This window comes from Cervus canadensis, chromosome 21 (genome assembly GCF_019320065.1).
Source record: "Cervus canadensis isolate Bull #8, Minnesota chromosome 21, ASM1932006v1, whole genome shotgun sequence".
Taxonomy (NCBI): Eukaryota; Metazoa; Chordata; class Mammalia; order Artiodactyla; family Cervidae; genus Cervus; species Cervus canadensis.
Window position 1 is genome coordinate 20314362 of NC_057406.1, and position 24618 is coordinate 20338979.

Genomic DNA, 24618 nt, shown 5'->3' on the forward strand with positions numbered 1-24618 from the left:
CAAGGATGTCCCTCTCCCCATGCCCAGTTTCCTTTTATTATTAAACTGTACCCCACTAAGTTCTCTTGGCATGGCATTTCTCACCCACCTGCTTGTAAACATGTCAAGAGTCCTATTCTAATAAATCAATTCTTATCTACCACTTTGCCTCTCACTGAATTCCTCTCTGTGGTGAGACATAAAGGACTGTGGTACTGAGACGGTAACAGGTGGGAAGGCCAGGGGTCTCCAAATGGAGAAAAGAGGCTGCAAGTGTCAGACATTTTTTATCTCTCCCTTAAATGGCCGGAGGAAACAAATTAGTGTTACATTGTTTTCCCCTTCTCTATACACATTTAAAAAGAGGTTTCTCTTAAAAATTCTGTGTTTTCACAATGGCACCTGGTTCCACCTGAACTTAACTTTTCTCAGAGCTTGAGCTAACCAATGGATTTTTCTTATGGAAATGTTTGTCTTAAGCTATGTTAATGTGTTATGTATTTACCCCAGACTCTGTCTTCAAGATATAAAGAAAGCTGAGAGCAGAAGAATTGATGCTTTTGAACTGTGGTGTTGGAGAAGACTCTTGAGTGTCCCTTGGACTTCAAGGAGTTCCAACCAATCCATCCTAAAGGAGATCAGTCCTGGGTGTTCATTGGAAGGACTAATGTTGAAGCTGAAACTCCATTACTTTGACCACCTGATGTGAAGAGCTGACTCATTGGAAAAGACCCTGATGCTGGGAAATATTGAGGGCAGGAGGAGAAGGGGACAACAGAGGATGAGATGGTTGGATGGCATCACTGACTCAACGGACATGGCTTTGGGTGGACTCCGGGAGTTGGTGATGAACAGGGAGGCCTGGCGTGCTGCGGTTCATGGGGTCGCAAAGAGTCAGACACGACTGAGCGACTGAACTGAACTGTCTTCAAGTTGGTTCCACCTAAAGGATTAGAACCGACTTGACAAACCAGTATGCTATATTCGTACTGTTGTAGCCACGCATTCAGGGAAACAAACTCACTCTGAAGGACACTGAAGATAGTGGAGTGCAATTTATTACACTGGCAGGCCCAAGGCAGAGTCTCCTCTTAGCCAAGGACCCCGACCAGTTTTTGTGAAAACCTTGTATACCCTAAGTATGCATGCCCAAACCCACTTCCCCAAATTCCCTGAAACTACTCTGAACAAAGGAAAAGAAAGATACACTCAAAGTTAACCTGTGATTCATATGCCTTAAGCCTAGGTAGTTAACAGTGGACAATTATCAACAGGCCTGTGGTCATACCCCAATAAGCATAATAGAATGTATGATTCTATTTGGTTACACAGATAATTAGGGTATTCTTTTAGGTGATGGAGAGCACTGGGGCTCTTCTTTCTAGGGGCCTTGTTTTCCTGTTGGTAAATCATTTCCATAAATACTGGGCATATAGCTCAAAGTCCACAGTCTGGCCCAAGATGGAGTCCTGCTTTCAAGATGGAGCCTGTACTGTTCCTCCTTCAATACACTGTTCTCCTAATCTATGTTAATGAAACTATATATTTGTATCAAAATCTGCCTTTCTTCAAGATTCATGTCAATTGTTTTATGGCCCACGATGACTCACCTGGTGCCAATTTTATCTCAATAATCCATGTTGTGTGTGAGGGGCCTGGTGCCATTCTCTGAGTTTCGAGACATTTCCTTTCTTTAATTAGCAGACTGCTAGTAGCTATATAACATCAAGCTAAAGACTAGCAGGGGAGCACTCTTTCTGCCTCCTTCTGATGTCTATGTCAGAAGATTTCTCTACCTCTTTTATACTTTAATAAAACTTTATTACACAAAAGCTCTGAGTGATCAAGCCTCATCTCTGGACCCAGATTGAATTCTTCTCCCCCGGAGGCCAAGAATCCCAGCATCTTTTGTGGTTCAGCAACAACCTTTCAGCACCAGAGCTCTTCTGAGCCACCATCACAGCACCAATCAGCTGCACAATTAGTTGAGGCATCAGCTTCATGAGAAAAATGAGTGGTAGGAATAGAAAGTGATAAATTTAACTACGACTTCATAACCAATTACAGAGACAATGGGATTGGTAGCTATTTTTTACAGCTCTTTTTATAGCTATATTTTTTATAGTTATATAATAAGAAATTATGTCTTTTTTCTTCTTCCTTTTCCACTACCACTTTGTATAAGAAGTGATGGTGGAATTCATCACTGTAACACTGTATTTCAAATTATGAAGGGCCACATCTAGAGCTGATGGGGAGGACTGTGTATCAATTGGAAGTCTGCTATTGGTTGTTCAGTCGCTCAGTCATGTCCAACTCTTTGCTACCCCATGGACTGCAGCACACCAGGCTTCCCTCACAGTACTGTACCAGTGCTAAATTTCCTGATTTTGACAATTGTTCTATGATTATAGAGGACAAAATCCTTGTTCTTGCGAAATATTTAGACAAAGGGGCATAATGTCCTAAATTTATTATCAAATGAATCAGCAAGGAAAGAGACAGAGAGAAAGAAACTATAAAATGCATATACAGTAAAATTTAAACAAATGGTAACCATGGGTAAAGGTTACATGATAGTTCCTTGTACTACTGTTTCAACTATTCAGTAAGTTTGAAATTATAGCAAAATTATTCTTAATGAGAGTTAAGTATCTAGATGGGGTGGGAGGAAGGATAACCACTTTTTAGTTATTAATTATGATCTCTCAAAGCCAGAGTCTATTGAAATGATTTATCCTATTGATAAGGAAAAAACTCAAGCTATTTATCAAAGTTGTCTAATTGATTCTGTGGGTGTTTCAGGAAAACAGAAAGCAATTCCTCAAGGCCATTAAAAGAGAGGGGTAACTGCTCTCCAAAGACAAAATGATTCTCTCTTCCCCAAGAAGACACACGGCATCTGATGTCTTCGATCACAGTCCAAAAGAGCGTTTTCTCTTCCTCTTCCATCTCATCTCTGTTTCTACAGTAAACTAAGTCCTGCAGTCAAAAACATTAATTTATAATTAACCACAAATTACTATAGAAAACCAATAACAAAAATTTTACAAAATTACATTTCACCTTTTCTTCTTAGCGTTTATTGAAGCAATCAATTCTCTTCTTGCAGATACAATTATAGGTTTTAGAGCAATTAATAGTTTCTATTCTTGTTGAGGTTAAAAATGCACATTCACTTTTCCAAAAATGAGAATCCATTATTGTCAAATTACTGTAGGACAGAAAACATACATGGTCAACTGTTTAATTCTGCAGCTTACAACAACATAAATCATATTTTTAAGTCTGTTTTCTAAATATCTGGCCTATGGAAATATTAATGATAAGTTCATCACTAAAAGATTTTCGGGACTTCCATACTGATCCAGTGACTAAGACTCCACGCTCCCAATGCAAGGGGCCTGGGTTTGATCCTTGGTCAGGAAACTAGATTCCACACACCAACAAGCCACAACTAAGAGTTCACCTGCAACAACGAAAGATCCTGTATATTTGAAACTAAGAGTTGGATCAGCCAAATAAATAAATAAACTAAAAGATTTTCTATTGCTCTTAGCCCATTAAATAGAATAACATCTTCTTGATCACATCTATAACCTCACATTTTGTTTCACCCTGGGAATTTTTGACCATAGAGCAATATTGCTAGTTGAGATCATGACATGTTAACCTGCTTTCTTGTGTTAATTATTTCAATTAAAATGAGATGTTTAAAAGGAGAGGAACTGAATTTCTATGATACAGGTAACAGGGTAGCATGTGAATATAATTTAAGAAGAAAAAGTAGAATTGGAATATAGGCAGAGATGAAGTTGTTGAATGGATGTTTTATATCTTTTCTTTCCCTCTCTCCCAGTTAGCTATGGGGCTCTTACCCCCATAGTTAATAGTTATTAAGTAAAACATTAAAATTTCACTGAAAAAGTATCCAAAACAGGATCTCTATTTCAGCAAAGTGGTCGACTAGGGAAGAACTATCTTCCTGTTGAAGATAGTGTAAAATGCTGAAAAAAAATTTTAAAACCTCTTGAGCAAGTTGATGGACTGGCAAGAGGTAGATTTGTGCTCAGGCTGTGAGGGTTAAGCAAAGATGGAAACCCAGAACAGTAAGTGAAGCACTGAAACCAGTCTTTCCCTTAGAAGTAGCAGGCTAAAGAATGAATTCTGCAAGATGAAAATTCTACTGGGTTGGTCAAAAAAAGTTCATAACATCTTACAGGAAAACCTGAACCAACTTTTTGGCCAACCCAATGCATAGAAAACAAGCTACCAAAAGGGTTGAGACAAAAGTGGTATATTTCCAATATAAACCACCTTAGGACTGTCTTGAACCTTGAATTTAAGCAGAAGAGAAAAGGAATAATCCCACCTAACAATCCAAAATCACAAACCACCCCTCATGCAATTTGCATTTGCTGTATTACCTAGGAATACTTGAACATGCTATAGGTAAAAAGAGAAACAATTAAGGAATATAAATGAAACTAAATAGCTTGTGAGGCACAAGCAGAAAAGAAAGCAGAAAGTACCAGATGTGTTAAGTAAGTTAGTAACCTGTGTGATTTGTTAGATTATAGTAAGCAGAGGACTTTGCTTGGCAGTAAAGAATTCACCTGCCAATGGAGATGTAGGTTCAATCCCTGGGTTGGGAAGATCCCCTGGAGAAGGAAATGGCAACCCACTCCAGTATTCTGACCTGGAAAATTCCATGGACAGAGGAACCTGGTGGGCTACAGTCCAAGGGTTGGACACAACTGAGCAACTGAGCACAAAGACAAAGAGGAAGTAGAACCCATGTGTGCTGAACATAGGAAAGGAAGAATCAAGCAGACACAAAACATCATACATAAAATATACATGACGAACATAGACACTCTACATTCAGTCTTAAGTTTGTCACCCATGGGGGACACTCATTCTGGCCCCCTGCCTGAAGAACTGCAGTAGAATCCATAGCTGCCCCTCAGGTTAATTGCAAAGCTGCAGCTCTAACCAGGCATGCTTGCTCCTGTATCCACCTAGTAGAGAAAAGGTATGTGCTGGCCACAAGAACCTTCTGTCTGTTGGCCCCCTTACTCAAAATCTCAAGCCTGGCCCTTCCACCATTATCAGGGAAGTATGATACCACATAGCCAGGTCAGATGAAGAGTGTGTAACTTAGGATCCAGGGCATCTTTTCACACACTTGCCCCTTCTCCTAACTGTGACAAGCTATCCCATCCCATCCAAGTGTGATAGGCTATCCCATTTCTTTCCCCCTGCATAGCGCTATGTGTTTAACATGGATTTGATTAGTTATGCAGTGTGAGCATCTTATTTTGGCCCTGAAAGTGTTCACCTGAAACTGTACTCACAGACTATTACATTAATGTTGCGTCCTGAATGACATCTCTTGTAGATTTGCAGCCCAGAATCACACTACTTGCAGAGCCCAAATTTAGAATTAAAAACTGCTCAGATTCACAATGCCCTAAGACAGCCAACAAAGGCAAATTTTTTCCTTGAGGAAGCCACCTTCATCTCAATCCTCAAATAATTTCCAGAGGCTCAAAAAAAAAAAAAAAATCACTAAACACTACAAAGAAAATGACATCATGAACAAAAGATGTGATAGGTTAGACCCACAAAACTTCAAATATTAAAATGATCAGGTACCAAATATAAATTGAGGATGATCTTTAAAGAAATAAGATTCAAGACAGTTTGAATACATGAGTAACTAGCAAGCAGATTTGAAAATGTAAGAGAACTCTTAGAAATAAAAAATGTAACAGTTCAGATTTTTTAAAAAATCATTGAATAGCAGATTATAACTAAATGTGAACTCAAGAGTTCACAAAGTACTGCACTTAATAGAAGGACTATAGGGAGGATGTGGGTGTATGTATGTGTATACACACGCATGTGTGTATGTTTATATTTACATTTATGTTTATTTATAATTAATATAAACTACTAATACAAAGGCTTCCCAATGGCTCAAGGGTAAAGAATCTGCATGCAAAGCAGGGGATGCAGGAGACACAGGTTCAATCCCTGGGTTGGGAACAACCCCTGGAGAAAGGAATGGCAATCCACTCCAGTATTCTTGCTTGAAGTCCCATGGACAGAGGAGCTATGTGGGCTACAGTCCATGGGGCTGCAAAAGTCAGACACGACTTAGTGACTAAACCATCACCACCTCCATGAATACAAAGGAGTTTCAAGTGAATTTTGAGGATACTCAAAATACTTATTTGTGGTTGTGGAAGGGATCACTATGGCTAACTCAGAATGGTCCAATCACATCACATCGCCTTACTTTATGATTCTGTTTTAGTCTGCGGGCCTCATAACACATACTTCTGAACATCTGTTTAGCATCATAATTTTATATTAACTCTGTATGATGCTCCTCTTCCTTTTTAACTATACTTCCTGAAACACTTTTTGAATCATTCTCCTTCTTACTAATGACTTCTACCTGAAAATGAGTTGAGCTACATGAAGATTCTTTTTAGAAATAATCATTCCAACCCAAAACCAATATTAGAATTTGAATGCATCCCAGAAACTTACAGTCTAGAAGGTATGCCATTGTCAATCCATTTCCACCTATTTTCCGTTTGGCTAAATGATAATCCAATCCAGTAGGAATTTTGACAAGCCTGGGGTTGAAGGAGGTTCTAAAAAGGAAACAAAACATATCATGGGACTAAATTCCCATCTATTAAATGAATGAAAATAAGGTCAGGTAAAAGATCCAGTTGTTTCTACTACCAGTGGTCTGCTAATTTCTACTTGATCCTTCATCCCTCCTTCCTAAAAGACTGTCTCTCCCTTCAACCTCTGTATTTTCATTTTCCAAAGTAATTTTCATCTAATAGTTTATTTCTGTTACAAATGGCTGCCAGTCTAATAGGTTATTTAAAATGTGGAAAAGTTTAAATCTAAATATCTAACAATAGAAGAGTTGTTAAATAATACATGACATTTTATGAAACAATTCAAAGTCATGCTCCAGAGAAAACTTAAGGGTTAAGAAAAATAATCATTACATATTCCAAGTGAAAGAAGAAATCTTCTAAACAAATTATTAAAATAACAAATGTTCATGGAGTTGTGTGCATTAGAGCCTTCAACTTCATTAAAAAGAAAAAAAAAAGACGTGCTGTAGTTCAGTAATTGGAAGGGGTGGAGGGAAACAGGGCCATATTTGGAAATATTTACTATGCCCCCAAATGTAATATATCAAAATGACATAGTACATAATGTCTGATTAAATGACTGAATATATTTCTAAATATAATTTTAATTATTTTAGTGCAACAAACATAAAAAACTATTTTATGGCTTGACATCATAATTCTTTCATGTTATGACTTAAAACATCTGCTAGATTTGCATAGAAATTTTGTTTTATCTAGATAATAAGTAGAGATTTCAGACTGATAGTTGCAACCGTTTCTCTGTAAAAACACATTTTGTGTGTGTGGATAGTTTTTATTTGCCATAAATTTAAAAGATAAATGCAATATTATTGTCACTGTATTTTCTCTTTTTACAATTCTTTTTGAGAGATATACATATTGACATAATATATACAAATACTGACCAAGTAAGTGCTACCTACATGCGTGCATGCTCAGTCACTCAGTTGTGTCCAACTTTTGAGACCCCAGACTGTAGCCTGCCAGACTCCTCTGTCCATGGGATTATCCTGGCAAGAATACTGGAGTGGGTTGCCATTACCTCCTCCAGAATGTTGCCTACAGATGCAATGAAAATTACCATAAAGCTAATTTGTAAAACTACCGCCACTTTTATATTTCTCATTATTATCTACATTTTCCATTTGGGAAAACTGAAGCCCAGAGTGGTTAAGTAATTTGCCTAGGGTCACCCAGCTAGTAAGTGGCAGAACTGAATTCAGTACCAGGCAGTCTGGCTCCTGGATTCCTAATAGTAACTACTAAACTACACTGCCTTTGGGTTTTCAGTTACCACCTTATAGGAAAATAATAACTGCTGGCTCCAGGTTGCCATTTACTGAAGGGTTAAGTACTTCATCAAAGGAAAGGCATGCTTTTTCTTCAGAGTCCTAAATAAGGGAGATGATTGCAAAGACCCAAATTGCATCTTCAAGGGGGTTTCCATTTTGGAAATAATCATGCCCCTCATGATAGATAATATGTATTGAATGCTTATAAAATAGCAAGATCACATTCCTATTAGCAGGCAAGTTCTTCTGCTCTTTAATTTTTTATCTTTTTTGTGGAAACAAGAAGGTATTTGAGAATAGCATTCACCAAGAGGGAAATATTTATTAGGGATTGTGATGAATGCCACACTCAGCCCATCAATTTTGATCTCCGAGAAGCAACTGCCACTCCTACCCTCAAGGAGGCTCTCTGTGTTACAGGCTTCATGTTCTTCAGTTCTCACTTTTAAGTAATTAGCTTAACAGAAGGAAAGACCAAAGATATTTCACTAGAAAAATCTGTTTTGTTTGACTTTTTTTGAGACTCTTAACTATACAATTTTTGTTCACTTGACAGTCATGACACAAGGAATAACTGAAGGTTCCTTTTTCTAAACTCCCCCATTTTCTCAGTATCTTGGGCCCAAAGGTGAGAGACAGAGGCCTAGAGGATAAAAGTACATATAGCAATCCGTGATACCTTTTCTTCTGCATCATCTATCTTCAAAAGAGATGAATTGTGACTTTGGCAAGTCTGTTTACATCCCATCCAGGTCTTAGTTTCAGCAGTAAAGTGGTAACAGTTTACTCCCCAACACCACCAGGAGACTTCCTTGAGTTTGCCTTTATATAATACATAAGGTGAAGCATTAAATGTCTTTTCATCTGGTATTTTGTTAAGCAGAGGAAGATATTTATCAGCCCTCCATAACTCAAAAAATCTTAACAGCTATCAATAATGATAATGTGAATTTCATCAGAAGTCAGGAATGCCGAGGGAACTCTGCATTCCCATAGTCTTTGCAGCACTATTCACAATAGTCGAGAAATGGAAACAATCCAAATGCCCGTTGATGGATGAAGAAAACGTGATCTATTCCAAAGGGAATATTAATTTTCCAGCACTGGACTTCTGAGGTTATGAAAACAGAGATAGAGAACAATTGAGAAGCACATTCTTGATTAACCAAAGGTGACTACTTTTACAGAATCAACATTGTTTTTATTGCCCTGTATCAAGAAACACAACAACTAACAATGTCATGTTTACTTTTTAGTCTATTGCCAAAACTAAATATAGAGTTCATAAATATAAAAAAATAAAGAGAATATTACTCAGCCTTAAGAATGAAATCTTGCCATCAGTAACTGCATGGATGAAACTTGAGGATAATTATGCTAAGTGAAATAAGCCAATGACAAAGGGCAAATATTGCATGATTCCACTTGTATGAGATGTAAAATGTAGTCAAACAGAAAGTAGAAAAGGGGTAACTGGGGGAAGGGAAAGGGCTGTTGTTTCATGGGTACACAGTTTCAGTTACCCAGAGTGAATAAATTCTAGAGATCTGCAGTACAACATGGTGCCTGTAGCTAATGATGAATCGAACAATTAAAAACTTGTTAAAAAGGCAGACCTCATGCTAAGTGTTCTTACCACAGAGCAGAAAGGGACATAGGAAAACTTTTGAAGGTGATAGATATGCCTATTACTCTAATTGTGGATGGTTTTACCCATATATACATATGTCCCAGCTCATCAAGTTGCATACATTAATTATATGCAGTTTTTTGCATATTAATAATACCTCAGAAAAGCTGTTTTTATAATAATAAAATTAACTTTGTATGTTTAGAGATTCTGAAATGCCTTCTAAATAAAATTAAAATTATTCTTTGGAAATTTTTCTTGTCCTCATCTTTTACAATATACCAAATCAAACTATTATTAATCCCTCAAAGTACATTTATGATTATTTATAGAAGACAAAAATTGAAAACAATCTAACAGTCTAATAAAGAAAACATTTAAATTGTCACAAATATAATGCAATAACATACAACACTAACAGACATGTTTGTGAGGAGTATTTAAAACTATGGAAGAGGCTTTTTGGTGGCTCAGTGGTAAAGAATTTGCCTGCCAATGCAGGAGACCCAGGTTCAATCCCTAATCTGGGAAGATCCCATATTCCATGGAGCAACTAAGCCCATGTGCCGTGACCATCAAGCCTGTGCTCTAGAACCTGGGAGCTGCAACTATTGAGCCTCTGTGCCATGACTACTGAAGCCAGTGTGCCCTAAGCACATGTTCCACAACAAGAGAAGGCGCCGCAATAAGTCTATGTACTGCAACTAGACAGTAGCCCTGACTCGTCACAACTAGTGAAAAGCCCATGCAGCAACAAAACCACAGCACAGCCAAAAGTAAATAATTTAAAAAAAAAAGACTATGGAAAAATGGCCACAGAAGAGAAAAAAACAAGATGTGAACCTTTCTACAGCATGAAATCTAAATTTTTTATAGGTAGTAAAAAAATAAAAGAAACAAAAAAATAAAATATTATTAATTCTTCAGTTCTAGAAAAAGTACATTTCTACTAACTACCATACCTAAATGATATCAAATATGCAAAATCTCTTTGTATGATAAACACTAAACAAAATATTTAGAAGTTGATTAATCAGGCCAATTCATTCCATCATTATGCATAACAAAGTTTATTATTGTATGAGATTTAATATTCTTATTTCTTAGATGTTTTGAATAGTATCATCACACAATGTCACACAAACATCAACATTCTGGCACGTCTTGCAGATGTATTAGAAGGAATATGCATGTGCGTGCTCAGTCACTTCAGTCTTGTCTGACTCTTTTCGATCCTATGAACTGCAGACTGCCTGAATCCTCAGTCCATGGGATTCTCTAGGCAAGAATACTGGAGTGGGTTGTCATGCCCTCCTCTAGGGGATCTTCCTCACCCAGGGATTGAACCCACGTCTCCTGCGTCTCCTGCATTGCAAGCAGGTTCTTTACCGCTGAGCCACAGGGGAAGCCCACTGGAGGAAGTACATATTGATCATAAATAGATTAAATATCTGAAGTCAGTGCAGAATGGAAACACAAACACAGAGTTATCTTTACAACAGCATACAAATAAAAGGACTTGCACTTATTTTAGCCTAAATGTATTTTTACTAATAGTCTCCATATTTCATGTCAGCAACAAAGTTGAAGTGTCTAATTTGCCTGCAGGTCCAAAGCAATCCAAATTTTCAGGGGCCCTGATATAATACTATTTCACCTTCTGGGAGCATAAGAAGGCAAGAACTGCAATTGGGTTTGGGAAATATAAGACTATTCATCCAAACATGATTCCTGGGGTTTCAATCCTATATTTGAAATAAGCAAACTCAAATAACCATGCTACATCTAACAGGCACAAATTAAAAGTTGTCTAGAAGACCTGGATCCCTAGCACATAACATAAGCCTGTATTAAGCCTCAAAACTTTTGGAGGAGGAATAATTAATGAAAAATTGTGTGATCTTCAATTCAAGATTTCCTCCATACCTGTATTTGGCAAAGACTCTGAAGACTTGTTTTCTTGATTGCATCCCTTCTTTTCTGTAAAGGGTAAGTCTGTCTTTATTTGCTGAAGAGTTTCATTTAGTCTATCACATTCTGAAGTCTTCTTTGTCAAAAGTTGCTTCTTTAAGTAGTTGTCACTTTGTATAACATCATACTTCTGACTGAGGTTCCCTAGAATTTCCTCCTGTTGATGTTTTTCTTGAATATACTGGAAAACTAAAATTAACAGCATAGGTATAATTTTTAAAGTACTTATAAAGCTTCACTGTTATTAGGACAGGAGAAAAGAAATCTCACTTTGACAACCAATCTATTTCATTCCTTTAATTAGTAATTTTACATTTAGAAACTAACACCTCTACAACATGACCATATAAATTGAAACATCAGATTTCTCACTATGGGCCACCTAAGTGTAGAATAAATAAATCATGATTTCTAAATAAAATTATGATGGTAACATCTAAGCATTCAGTTCAATTTCTTTTTAAGTTAGCATGTCATCTACAAATAGGCACCAAAGGAGAAACTGACCAATACTTAGCAACACATCTTCTGAGTATGAAAATCTACACTATGGCTGATTCATGTCAATGTATGACAAAACCCACTACAATATTGTAAAGTAATTAGCCTCCAACTAATAAAAATAAGTGAAAAAAATAAATAAATAAAAGAAAATCTACACTGAACAGCATGAAGAAATAGCACCAATATCATTGGAATAGACAGAATATCCATAAGAAAAAAGAGAGGAAGACCCAAATACATAGTTTTATCTGAGTGTAACATATTAGTACTTTTCCCTAAAGATGTCAAGGAACTCAAATGAAAGCTAAAGGCCACATTCAAGATCATCTAACATCCATGCATAGACTCACTCATTTTACTAAATCATTTCCTTATTATAGATTTTTTAAAAAATTAAGAGAAAGTCGTAATTCACTTTCAAACAGCTGTTTCTCAAAGAATTTGTATCTCAGATTCAAAGTAATGTAAATTTAGAAGGTGGAATATTACAGTAGTTCCCCTTTAACCTTGGTTTTGCTTTCTGCAGTTTGAGTTACCCCGTCAACCACAACCTGAAAATATTAAATGGAAAATTCCAGAAATAAGTAATTCATAGGTTTTAAATTGCATGCAGTTCTGCATAGTGTGATGGAAACTCGCGCCATCCCTCTTGTGTCCCCCAGGAGGGGGAATCATTCCTTTGGTCAAGTATATCCCACTCTCATCAGTCACTTGGTAACCTTCATCAGATGACTGTCGGGGTATGCAGTGCTTGTATTCAACCCTTACTTCACTTAATAATGGTCTGAAATCACAAGAGTAGTGATGCTGGCAATTCAGATATTCGCTTACTGTGCTTAAATTACAAATTTTATCTTAGGTGTGTATGAATAGGAAAAACCCATAGTATGTACAGGGTTCAGTGCTATCTGTGATTTCAGGCACCACTGGGGGTCTGAGATGGTGTCCCCCATGGAAAAGGGGGTTTTCTGTGCTAAGTCCTATATCATAAAAAATGTTAACATGCCTTATACAGAACGGACAGCTCATTACAGCTTCAGAGATACAGGAATAGATAAACAAAATGAAAATCACACTGTGATTATATCTGGGGAAAACATCACTAAGAAAGAACTCCCTGGAACATTCTCTGATTATAGCCATGGAACAATTGATAGAGCATGCTTGGGACCTACACAATGAGTGGTTGTTTCTATTACTCAGACTTGGATGTATTTCAGTTACTTACTCTTTATACCCAGCACAGTGATTGTCATCAAGAGAAGTAAACAGAGGATCCCAAGAGTCACCGCAATGCCACGCCAGGGCACTGAAGACTCTAAATAAAGAAGAAAGTGGTCGTTGGGGACAGAGGTCGGCCCACTACTCATCTTAACCTGGACACCATTTGAAACATAGAAACAATCTTCTCTAAAAATTTTCAGGAACTCCCCTGGTGGTCCAGTGGTTTAGAATCTGCCTTGCAATGCAGGCGGTACCAGTTCAATCCCTGGTCCAGGAAGATTCCACATGCTGCCAGGCAACTAAGCCCATGCACCACAACCATGGAGCCTGTGTGCTACAACTACTGAAGGCCTCGCGCCCTAGAACCTCTGTGTGTGTGTGTGTGTGTGTGTGTGTGTGTGTGTGTGTGTGTGTGACCCCATGGGCTGTAGCCCACCAGGCTCCTCTGTCGATAGGATTTCTCAGGCAAGAGTTCTGGAGTGTGTTGCCATTTCCTGGTCCAGGGGATTTTCCCAACCCAGGGATCGAACCCCAGTCTCCTACATTGGCAGGAGGATTCTTGACCACTGTGCCACCTGGGAAGCCCTTGTGCTCTTCAACAAAAGAAGTTTCCACAATGAAAAGCCAGTTCACGGCAACAAAGAGTAGCCCCCGCTCACTGCAACTAGAGAAAGCCCAAAAGCAGCAACCCAAGACCCAGCACAGGCAAAACTAGATACATAAAAATTTAAAAACGTTTTACAGAAATACATCATACAAAGGGTTTTTAATTTGCCATCTAGTAACTATAGTTTTAAAACAATTAAAGTTTTAAAGAAGTTTTTTACTTACATTCACCCATTGCAGAAATCCAACACCACAAGAAGAGTATTGGAGGATTTTTAAAATGCATCCCTTATAAATGCACAGACAGGTATGTGTGTGTGTGCATCCCTTAGAAAAGCACAGACAGGTGTTTGTGTGTTGGGGGTGAGGGGTGTTCAATGATGTATGACTCTTTGCAACCCTATGGACTGTAGCCTGCCAGGCTCCTCTGTCCACAAAAGTACAGATGGCAAAAAACACAATACTCATTTGTGAGGATCCACAGTGATAGGCATATTTGTGTGATCACAACTAATCATGAAGAAGAAGGAAAAAGCAGGCAATATTCATGAGAAATTTGTAGCCAAGAGTGAGTATTCTGAAGCTGCAAATGTTACTGGGCTCCGTCTCTTAAAGAACTTTCTAGAAATCAATTTTTCTCCATTTATCTTAAAAACTTCTTTCTTTAGCAATGCTCTATTTATTTTCCTACTTTCAAGATCCTCTCTCTCTATATATATATACATACATATGTATGTGTATACATATTTGTATATATATCTGAAATTTGTATCTCTGATGGGCATTACATTAAATCAGTAAAAATCATTTTCAGTTTAGAGCTTGTGACACTGTTTGAAGGTACAGAGAGAGAATGGAAAAGTTTGAATGCCCTTTTGATTTGAATATTTTTGTTTTTTCATTGCCATTAAAGTTTGGTAAACATTTAAGACACCAAAAATACCTTTTTCTGAGTAAGAACACTGCTTCTAATGCATATTTCTCATGTCTTCACATTCTGTAAGATATTTCTTTAGGAACTGCAATGTTTTCTTGAGACTCTAGTCTGTCTTTTACTTTGGAAGCCCTCACAAGGGACTTTCCTGGCTGTCCAGTGGTGAGGACTCTGTACTTCCAATGCAGGGGGTGCAGATTCGATTAGTTGGGGAACTTAAAAAGAGTCCTTGTGAATTTGGCTTGACCGAATTTGAATAAAAACACTCTATTACCTTCTCAAGTTTAAAAGAATATATCAATTTCTCCATTCTCACAATTTTTTTAAGAAGGTCATTAAAGATCATTATCATTTCTTATTATCAACTGAACACCTAGAATATGGATAGAACTTTTTATTTCTAACATCAAAAGTTTGACAGTCTATAAGAGGGCTTCCCCTGGTGGCTCAGCGGTAAAAATTTCCGTGGACAGTGCAGGAGCCATAGGAGATACAGGTTCAATCCCTGGGTCAGGAAGATCCCCTGGAGGAGAAAATGGCAACCCACTCTGGTATTTTTCCGTGGGAAATGCCATGGACAGAGGAGCCTGGTGGTCACAGGTCACAGAGGTGCCATGGGGTCACAGAGAGTTGGACGCGACTGAAGTGACTTAGCAAGCACATAAGAGTCAGGTGAATCTAGATGTTTCAAATGTGTACCTTTTTCCTCAGTCTTGTCAGGTCTTTGAGTACCACCAGGTCTTAATCTGTTTTGTGACGCTGAAGGTGACTGAAGAAATCTCAGGTTGGAATAAGTCACTTCTTGATCACTCATCTCTAGAGTAAACAAATATACGTTTTGCATCAAAACTTTCAACTGAATGATTTCATTCCAAAGAAAAATTAAAATGTCATTTTCTAAAGATATACTAGGATTAAGAAGATTATGCATGTGTGTGCACGCATGTGGATGTGTGCTCAGTAATTCCTTCAAGGGCCTAAAGTATGTAGACTGAGCCTGATTTATATAAGAAATGAGAAACTTTCAATATTTTTGCTAAAGTCATTTATACTCCTAGTAACTATAGCCATGATTATTAGAAAATATGGGAAGAATTTTTTTTTAATTTACTGATAGATTAAATAGGCTAGGTCCTATTCCATTTAGCTCAAAATGTTCAACATGCCTATATACAAGTGTTAGGCAAAGTGATACCATCACAAATTACTGAGATACTTTTAAAACTATTAATTAAAAAAAAAATTATATCTTTTTGAGATTTTGAAAAACAAATAATCTTGGCTTAAAATGTATGTGTATATGTATATACATATACTTATATATTATGTATTCAGATCTACATTATTGATAGTAAAATGTTCTTAGAAGGATTGGAATATCAGTTTGTGATAATTATTTCTTGACCTGAGTAGATAAATATACTGTGTTGTTCTTTTCAACTATAACATGATGCTACCAAAGTATATGCCATATACCAACTGCAAAAAAAAATTATTGAGGGTTAACACTGCACATTGGTTAACATATCAGATTCCAGTGCCTCGTGGGAGATGTGCCAAATAAAAATCTCTTACATTAGACCCCAGACACTTGAATTTTTAATCCCAAATGATTCTGTGCATATTAAACTTAAAGAAATAATCTTCTAGTTGCCAGAGAAGCCTACGTGAAAATAAAATTTGTTAACAGGCAGTCTTTAGTTAATGCCCATAAAGGATTCTATCTATCAATTGATATCAATATAAAAAGAAACTTTAAACTGTAGATATTTATGATGTACCTTGTTTGTATATTAGTCAGTGTGAAAAGATGCTAATAAACAGTAAATATGGAAAACAAATAGCACATGTAACTATATTCTTTAATTCTTTTCTTTAGTATCTAAACTTTATTACTCACATTTTCCCAATTTCTTAAGGAGAAAGGGTTATTTCTACTACAGAACTCTTCAAGATTGATTAAGGCAATATGTAAATCATTAGACCTAAATAAAAAGTTGTTGACTTCCCAAATCCCTCTTTATTTTGATAACACAAAGCAAAAAATCATAACCAATTTTTTAAAAAGAAAATAATTTTCCATAAATGCTGAACTACAGTTTTCATCTCTTTAGAGTGAATGCAGTTCTAACTGAATCAATTAAAAAAAATAAAAAGCTTTCCTATCCCTCCTATATTCCTGCCAAGTCATTTATAATAAACTATCATATTCCAAGAATCTTTTTTCTCTAGAATCTTTTTTTAAAATCAGTAGGACTAATAGATACTCAGCTACAAATATCTGAGACAATAAAAAGCAAACGTTACCTGTGTCAGCGCTGTCCAGTGATGCAGATGGAGAAAACTGACCAGAAAAAGGTGAGAGAAGTTGGCCTTTACAATCCCCTATTCTTTGGGTGTGTGAGAGGCTGTAAGATGGAGGCAGACACGAATTGACTTTGAATCATGCTCTAACTCAAAATTTTCTGCCCCTCCTCTTGACCAAAGTGATGAAAGGAAATTGTATGATAAAAGCTGATGTTGACGAGAAAGGAAAATGGTCATGAATATATCTTCACCCATTTCAACTAACCAACCACTTCGGTCCTATGTAAAATAACATTCAAAATCTGTATTGAAGGACAGAAAAAACAAACTAACATGGCTTTGGCGGAAACAAAAAGTAACTCTTTTAACAAAAACTTGCATCCTTAGAAACTACTAGCAAAAACAACTGATTAAAATGTATGTGCATAAATATAGATACATGTACACAAGAAATAAATAACTTGTCTCTTAGAAACTTTCTCTTAGAGATTGCTATTTGAAAATAAAAGATTTCAGCATTGAAACATACACACAACTACATGTAAAATAGATAGCCAGTGGGAGTTTGATGTATAACTCAGGGAACCCAAAGCTGGTGCTCTATGACAACCTGGGGGGGATGGGTTAGCGAGGGATTCGGGAGAGGAATTCAGGAGAGAGGGGTCACATGTAGGCCTATGTCTGATTCCTGTTGATGGATGGCAGAGGCCATACATCACAGTATTGTAATTATCCTCCAATTAAAATAAATAAATAATTTTTAAAAAACACACACAAAAATAAAAGATTTCTTTTTCCATTTATGTTTATTGCAGGTAAACGTATTTTAGAAAGTATTTTGGGGGGGAGGGGGGGTTAAGTGGCTTTATTAGAGAAAGCCAAGATTACAGAGGACTTGGGAGTTAGCATTAGGGCCCTTCTTCTTGCCAAAGGTGGGCACAACATTGACAAAGCGCCGGTTGTACTGCTTACGCCTCTTGGCCCTGCCGGTCTTCTTCTTCTTCTTCTCTTGCTTGGCCACCTTGGGAGTCTGACCTCTCACTTTCCCAGCACGGGCCAGGGAACCGTGGACTTTACCTCCAAGCATGCGGCCGGCTACTTCCAGAGTGCTCAGAGCCTCCACGCCACACTGGCCCAGAGTAGCCTCATCCTCTAGGGGCGTGCCAGCCAGGAGCAGGACTTGATCTTCTGGAGCGATGCCCTCCAACGAAGCTACATGAGCCTTGATCTGGGCGACCGTCTCCTGGCCGGTCACCTCGAGAGTGTGTAGCTCCTGGGCGCGGACAAAGAGCTGCATGTTGGCGACTAGATCGCGGACAACGCTGCCGCTACCACGAAGATGGAGTCGAGAAAGAGGTTTAGAAAGTATTTTAAAACGTAATTCCACTATAAAATTTTGGTGTATATGCTTCTAGTTTTTTATCTGTATGTCTTTTTTTGCTATCAGAGTTGGTGTCCGGAGAAGGCAATGGCAACCCACTCCAGTGCTCTTGCCTGGAAAATCCCATGGAGGGAGGAGCCTGGTGGGCTGCAGTCCATGGGGTCGCTAAGAGTCGGACACGACTGAGCGACTTCACTTTCACTTTTCACTTTCATGAATTGGAGAAGGAAATGGCAACCCACTCCAGTGTTCTTGCCTGGAGAATCCCAGGGATGGGGGAGCGTGGTGGGCTGCCATCTCTGGGGTCGCACAGAGTCCGACACGACTGAAGCGACTTAGCAGCAGCAGCAGCAGAGTTGGTGTCATTCCACACACAGTACTTTTGATCTCTTGTTTTCTACTAAGTGTTTCCTCATTTAAAACTATTCATCTAAAATGTGATCTTAAAAACAATTGTATAATTATTATCCATATAGATTATACCATAATTTATTCAGGAAATCCTGTATTGCTGGACATTTAGGTTGTTTTCAACTTTTTGTGAATACAAAAAATGTTTAGCCTGTACTTTTGAATATTTTCTTAGGAAAACATTTTAAACAAAATATGAGGTCAAGGGGTATGTACATTAAAGAGCTTTGATATGTATTACCAAATGCCCCCAGAAAAGTTATTGTTTATACAACACTAGTTGTATGAAAATGATAACATTTGATATTTTTAAAAGATACTGATGAACTATTCTCCTATTTGAGTTTCATCTATGAATCTTACCTCATGAAGGCATATGATCTTTCAGCAAAAGGAAATTAATTTCTGTAAGTCTGTTTCTATGAGTCAGATCTTCCCAGAATACCCCCAAGTCTCTCAGTGAAGTTCACTTTCATTTGATGCACATGCCGTCAGTCTTCAGGTGTACATTTCTATGATATCAATTTATATTGCTCTCCAAATCAGGTGATAATGGTGAATATAGAGTGTGGGGAAAGAGGAGTGAGGTAGAAAACATAAGGTGAAATTGATTATGCAGAGACAAACCCAGCCCTACTTCACCAGGCTCTAACCACATTCCTTGCTTACCCTTCTCTTTCAGCCACAACCAAACCATCACCTTTCTTTAGAAGGCATCCCCATTCTTCACCTCCCAGGTCTTCCCAGACTACTTGATAAACACAGTCGACTGAATGTTCTGACCACTAACACCCCCTAGATTATACTGCCTGTTGTCTGGTCCTCAGCTGGCCCTCTCCTGTTCTCCCATGCAACCCTTAATCTTGGAATCACCACTGAGTCTGCCACTTATCATCGTGGGCAAGCAGTCAACAAAATTACCTCCCAGAGACTAATTTAATCCAATCACACAAGCAAAGTTTCGTGGGTGGAGTCTGGACACTTCAGGAAGACTTATTGCTAGGCATTTTCTTCTCTTTACCCTCACCCTGCCCTGGCTTTGTCAATCTCAAAACAGAAAGATCCTGAGCCCTCGATCCCAATGCCAGAAACAAAAGAATGAATGAAGTGTGATGAGAGAACATAGGGAGTAGGCTGGGAGAAATAGTCATGTTGTCAAAATGTGGCAGTTCAGTTCAGTCGCTCAGTTGTATCCAACTCTTTGCGACCCCATGGACTGCAGCACACCAGGCCTCCCTGTCCATCACCAACTCCTGCAGTCTACTCAAACTCATGTCCATTGAGTCGGTGATGCCATGAAACCATCTCATCCTCTGTTGTCCTCTTCTCCTCCCACCCTCAATCTTTCCCAGCATCAGGGTTTTTTCAAATGAGTCAGTTCTTTGCATCAGGTGGCCAAAGTATTGGAGTTTCAACTTCAGCATCAGTCCTTCCAATGAATATTCAGGACTGACTTCCTTTAGGAAATCATGGTTTAGAAAATGGACTAAATGGACATTTCCTTTAGGAAATGGACTCGTTGGATCTCCTTGCAGTCCAAGGGACTCTCAAGAGTCTTCTCCAACACCATAGTTCAAAAGCATCAATTCTTCAGTGCTCAGCTGTCTTTACAGTACAACTCTCACATCTATACATGACCACTGGAAAAACCATAGCCTTGACTAGAGGGACCTTTGTTGGCAAAGTAATGTCTCTGTTTTTTAATATGCTGTCTAGGTTGGTCATAATTTTTCTTCCAAGGAGTAAGCATCTTTTAATTTCATGGCTGCAGTCACCATCTGCAGTGATTTTGGAGCCCAAGAAAATAAAGTCCATCACTGTTCCCACTGTTTCCCCATCTATTTGCCATGCTAATTCTTGACAATGTTTAAAATCAGGTCTGACTGAATACAGAGCCCAGATGGACTTTGAATTCAGAAGGGCCTGGATTTTCAACAAATCTCTTGCCGCTGGAACTGAGTAGATCTGGCTTGAAATATCAGCCCCTCTCTTCCATGGGTGACTTGAGGCAAGTCACTTCACTTCTTTAAACCTCAGACTCACCAAAAGTAAAGTAGTGATATTTGCCTCCCAAGGCTGTAGGGTATATAAAGTGCTAACCAGATCTAATGGTAATGAACATTAAATATTAAATGTTATCATTTGAAGTCCAAGATTCAAATTCTTTCTAGCTGTAAAAATTTGAACATGACACTCTTCCAAGCCTGTTTCCTCACAGGTTCAATATGAATGTCACTTACTTCATAGACCCGGAAAAATTCAGTTAGATTAGCTCTACAGGTAGGATTTTTTAGGCTTCAAAAATAAGTGAATGTTCTTTTTTTTCTCTCTGTTCAAGGAGTCTATAAATAGTCAAAAAGCCGGGAGTGCAATCCAGAAATGCTGACGCACTGAACCAGGTTCTCTTTCTCAACATGTCAAGTTTGGAATGCAGATGCTTAGAAGAAAGTATGTGGATCGGGGGGGGGGGGGGGGGGGGGGGAGTGCATTTTAACACAGTGGAGGAGCTGGGAAACATGGCAGCATTCCACTGCCTCTAGAAAATAAGCATTGTGACTTAAGATCTGGTTATTTTGTATCTTACCACCCCATATTGGTGATGTTGAGCTTTTTTGTTTTCTTTTGTTTTACATGCTTATAGCCAGTAAGAGAGGGGACAACTCTCATGGAGACTAGACAAGGGTAGAACATTATTTTACTTACATACCCATACTTAATTTCCTCTATATAAACTCCATACCTTGAGTATCACATTGGTCCCATTTGTTATTGTAACTGTAGCACATGGAAGACGTATGATGCCTACATGTGCCATTGATGAACAAGGTGGTTAAAGAAAAGAGGAACTGACTACAAAATCTGGATGCTTCATAGTTTTGTAGAGACAGAATGAGGTTAATAACTAAAAGACAAATTGTGTAGCTGTTCCCTCTAAGCTCCAGTTTATTTTTATTACTAAGCTCTGATTTCTGAGAAAGGCAAATTTCTTCCTAAATAAGAAGAGAAACAGCATCACAAGATAACAGCAGTAACTTCACGTGGGACTCACTGAAACTCCTCGCATTGTCCTTCGATCAAAGAAGCACAAGATGGAACCACCAAACTTCATTACACCCACTCCTTAAGAAAACAAAACGATAAAAAAAAATAAACAAAGAAAGAACATTTTGAATGTTCTTGTACACTGTCTTCCGAATTTGCTTTTGTGCAAAACACACATAACACACACAGCATGAATACATAAAGCATTCATTTATTTACTTCCTGGCTGCTTAAAGGTGTTATTTAGGAAACCACACGTTTTACCCATCCCTTCCTGACAATATTAATTTCGTCAGCTAGAGGCTTAGCACAGAGCTGCTAGTCACACCTTCAAACCTCAGTGGCTTATCTTTTCACAGCAGCAGGCTGTTCTTCCTGTCCCAGCCTGAAGTGAAGGTTTCAGGAATAACCACCAGCTCCCAGGGAAAGATGTTCTGCATCACTCTGTTGGGAGGAGTAACTTCACCTGGCCATGTTCCCTCTTCCATGGTTATTTCTCCTAACGCCTAAACTTTATGCCACTGAGTCATGTGAAATTTCCTGGCTCTTACAGTAAAAACTCAAAATAACATCTTGTTTGAAGTTTCCTGTTTCCCTAACCAGCTACTTTAATTTGTCCTTCTTATCTTTACAGTAAAAGCTATTCTGAGTTAACATCTTCTATTGTCCCAACTAGGCTCCAGCCATGAACGAAACAGAAATTTTCCTTCCTCCAGCTGCTAACAAAATGAGAGGAACACCTCACGAAATTAAGTAGGCATGAAAAAATCATGGCCAAAAAAAAAAAAAAAGAAAGGATTTTGGATAACTATTCAGATTCTGAGCCACTAAAGGATAGAGTCTATTCACAAGTTGAAAGGGAAAATAGTTCCGTGAAGCAGTGCCATAATGAAGAACTTTAATTCTTCAGTGTTCTTGCTACTGCATTACAGTTTGGACTGTAGGCTCACCCTCAAGTCATTCATTTAACTTTTTTTTTTTTTGGATTTTTAATCTAACTCATTGTCATATAATGCTGCATGTGTGGTAAGGCACCTTAGTCATGTCTGATTCTTTGCGATCCTATGGCTAGTAGCCTGCAGGCTCCTCTGTTCATGGGAATTTCCAGGCAAGAATGCTGGAGTGGGTTGCCATTTCTTTCTCCAGGGGATCTTCCCAACCTAGGGGTCAAACCTGCACCTCCTGCACTGACAGGTGGATTCTTTACCACTGAGCAAGCAGGGAAGCCTGGGGGAAGTTATGAATGAGGACAGTTAACACATTAAAGACTTTCTCATCCAAGGATTCTTTCTCCCCAGTCTTGCTCAGTCCTGAGTGAATTACCTTATTCAACAGGACCCACAGAATGGTTATTTTGAGGAGCAACCAGAAATTGTGGGCCCACAGGACTTTTCTCTTTTTCTCCTTCAGGTTGACATCCAGTGTAACATGGTTTTATACTGCACATTCATCAGGGTCTACAGCTTGAATAGAAATGCTTGTTTTCATATAAGCAACCTGAAGGGAATGACAGCATAGTCTTTCACAGCAGTGATTTGGAGGTCAGGTGACTTTTCATGGCAAACCAGAAAAGGATACGCATTTTAATGCACTCCACAGTAAACAAGCTGCCAAGCCATGCTCCAGAGATACACCATCCAAAGGGCAGCCACAAGCCTCATTTGGCTATCTCAATCTATTAAAAATTAAATGGCACTAAAAAAAAGGTCTATTGGCACCAATTATGCCTGTTATTTCATCTGTAAGTGAAAAATCCAACAAGAGGACATGACTTAGACTTATTACAGTACAGGAAAAATGTTATAGATTCTAAATTGTCATATATGGGTTTTCTATGTTTGAAATTTTTTATAATAAAATGCTGGAAAATATTACTTTTAATTAAAATGACTCTAAATTCAGTTATGTTAGCCACATCTCAACTACTCAGTAGCCACGTGCAGTATCCATCGGCTACCCTACGGACTGTTCACATAGAGAGCACCTCTATTATCGCACAGAGGTTTACCAGAGTTGCTCTAGTCTAGCTGCGCCAGAGCCCTGGCTAGCCGTCAGACCCCAGTTCTTCCACCCTAAGGTCCTTAGAGGGGACCTGACTGATCTTTGGGCAAAGTGGATGATGACTGCCACGACTGCATACTTTCAGAGTGAAGGTGCAGATGGAAAAGTAACAGAATACCAGGGTATGGGTTACTAACAGGCAAAGTAAGCAAGTCTATCAGAAAGGTTGAAGGGAACTGGGAAATATGACTGGGACTTGTGTTCATTAGGAGTTAGGATATAAATACAGACACACACAAACACACACATGGAAGTCTAAATTTTAAATAATTTTTAGAGCCGAGAACTCATTTATTTCCCACAGATATACAAAATATGTGTATTGTGAAATATGGAAATAGGCGCATAATAAGATATGTCTAACTTTGGATACTGACTTTACCTTTGTAACCCTGAGGAAATCACTGCTCACACAAAAACATTTAAATGTGAATAACCCCTAAGGAGTTTGTGACAAACATAAAAAATCCAAAAGCTTCTATAAACAACTTCTATGAGCACCAAAAAATTAAATTCCGTCAGGTGTGGCAGAAACAAGGGGAGATCTACAATTGCTTTTAAACAGATGGGAATCTGGCTACATG

General features: G+C 38.2%; 2 protein-coding genes across 3 annotated transcripts; both read right to left on the reverse strand.

Moving 5' to 3' along the window:
- Positions 1 to 2421: 2421 nt before the first annotated feature.
- LOC122423494 (killer cell lectin-like receptor 2) lies at positions 2422 to 24578 on the reverse strand. Of its 2 annotated transcripts, XM_043440614.1 has the most exons (9): positions 21981 to 24578; positions 17140 to 17240; positions 15532 to 15648; positions 13297 to 13386; positions 11520 to 11753; positions 8643 to 8785; positions 6541 to 6647; positions 3046 to 3193; positions 2422 to 2961 (listed from the first exon to the last, which is right to left on the reverse strand). In XM_043440614.1, exons 3-8 carry the CDS (start codon positions 15644 to 15646, stop codon positions 3055 to 3057), a joined length of 828 nt encoding a protein of 275 aa, XP_043296549.1. In that variant the 5' UTR covers positions 15647 to 15648; positions 17140 to 17240; positions 21981 to 24578; the 3' UTR covers positions 2422 to 2961; positions 3046 to 3054. The 2 variants fall into 2 exon arrangements, with proteins under 2 accessions (XP_043296549.1, XP_043296547.1); XM_043440612.1 differs by lacking the exon at positions 21981 to 24578 and having other exon boundaries at positions 17140 to 17930.
- LOC122423496 (ubiquitin-like protein FUBI) lies at positions 17992 to 18496 on the reverse strand. The gene has a single exon (XM_043440617.1). The coding sequence runs from the start codon at positions 18434 to 18436 to the stop codon at positions 18008 to 18010; it is 429 nt and encodes a 142-aa protein (XP_043296552.1). The 5' UTR covers positions 18437 to 18496; the 3' UTR covers positions 17992 to 18007.
- Positions 24579 to 24618: the final 40 nt, after the last annotated feature.

Bases quoted from the DNA above. Each gene is read 5' to 3' on its own strand.
- LOC122423496 (XM_043440617.1), bottom strand. From the start codon at position 18,436: ATGCAGCTCTTTGTCCGCGCCCAGGAGCTACACACTCTCGAGGTGACC.
- LOC122423494 (XM_043440614.1), bottom strand. From the start codon at position 15,646: ATGAGTGATCAAGAAGTGACTTATTCCAACCTGAGATTTCTTCAGTCA. The intron at 13,387-15,531 runs GTACACATTTGA...TTCTTTATTTAG, and splicing joins TGACAAGACTGAGGAAAAAG to AGTCTTCAGTGCCCTGGCGT. The intron at 3,194-6,540 runs GTAAGTTTCTGG...TCTGTCCTACAG, and splicing joins AATGGCATACCTTCTAGACT to TAATTTGACAATAATGGATT.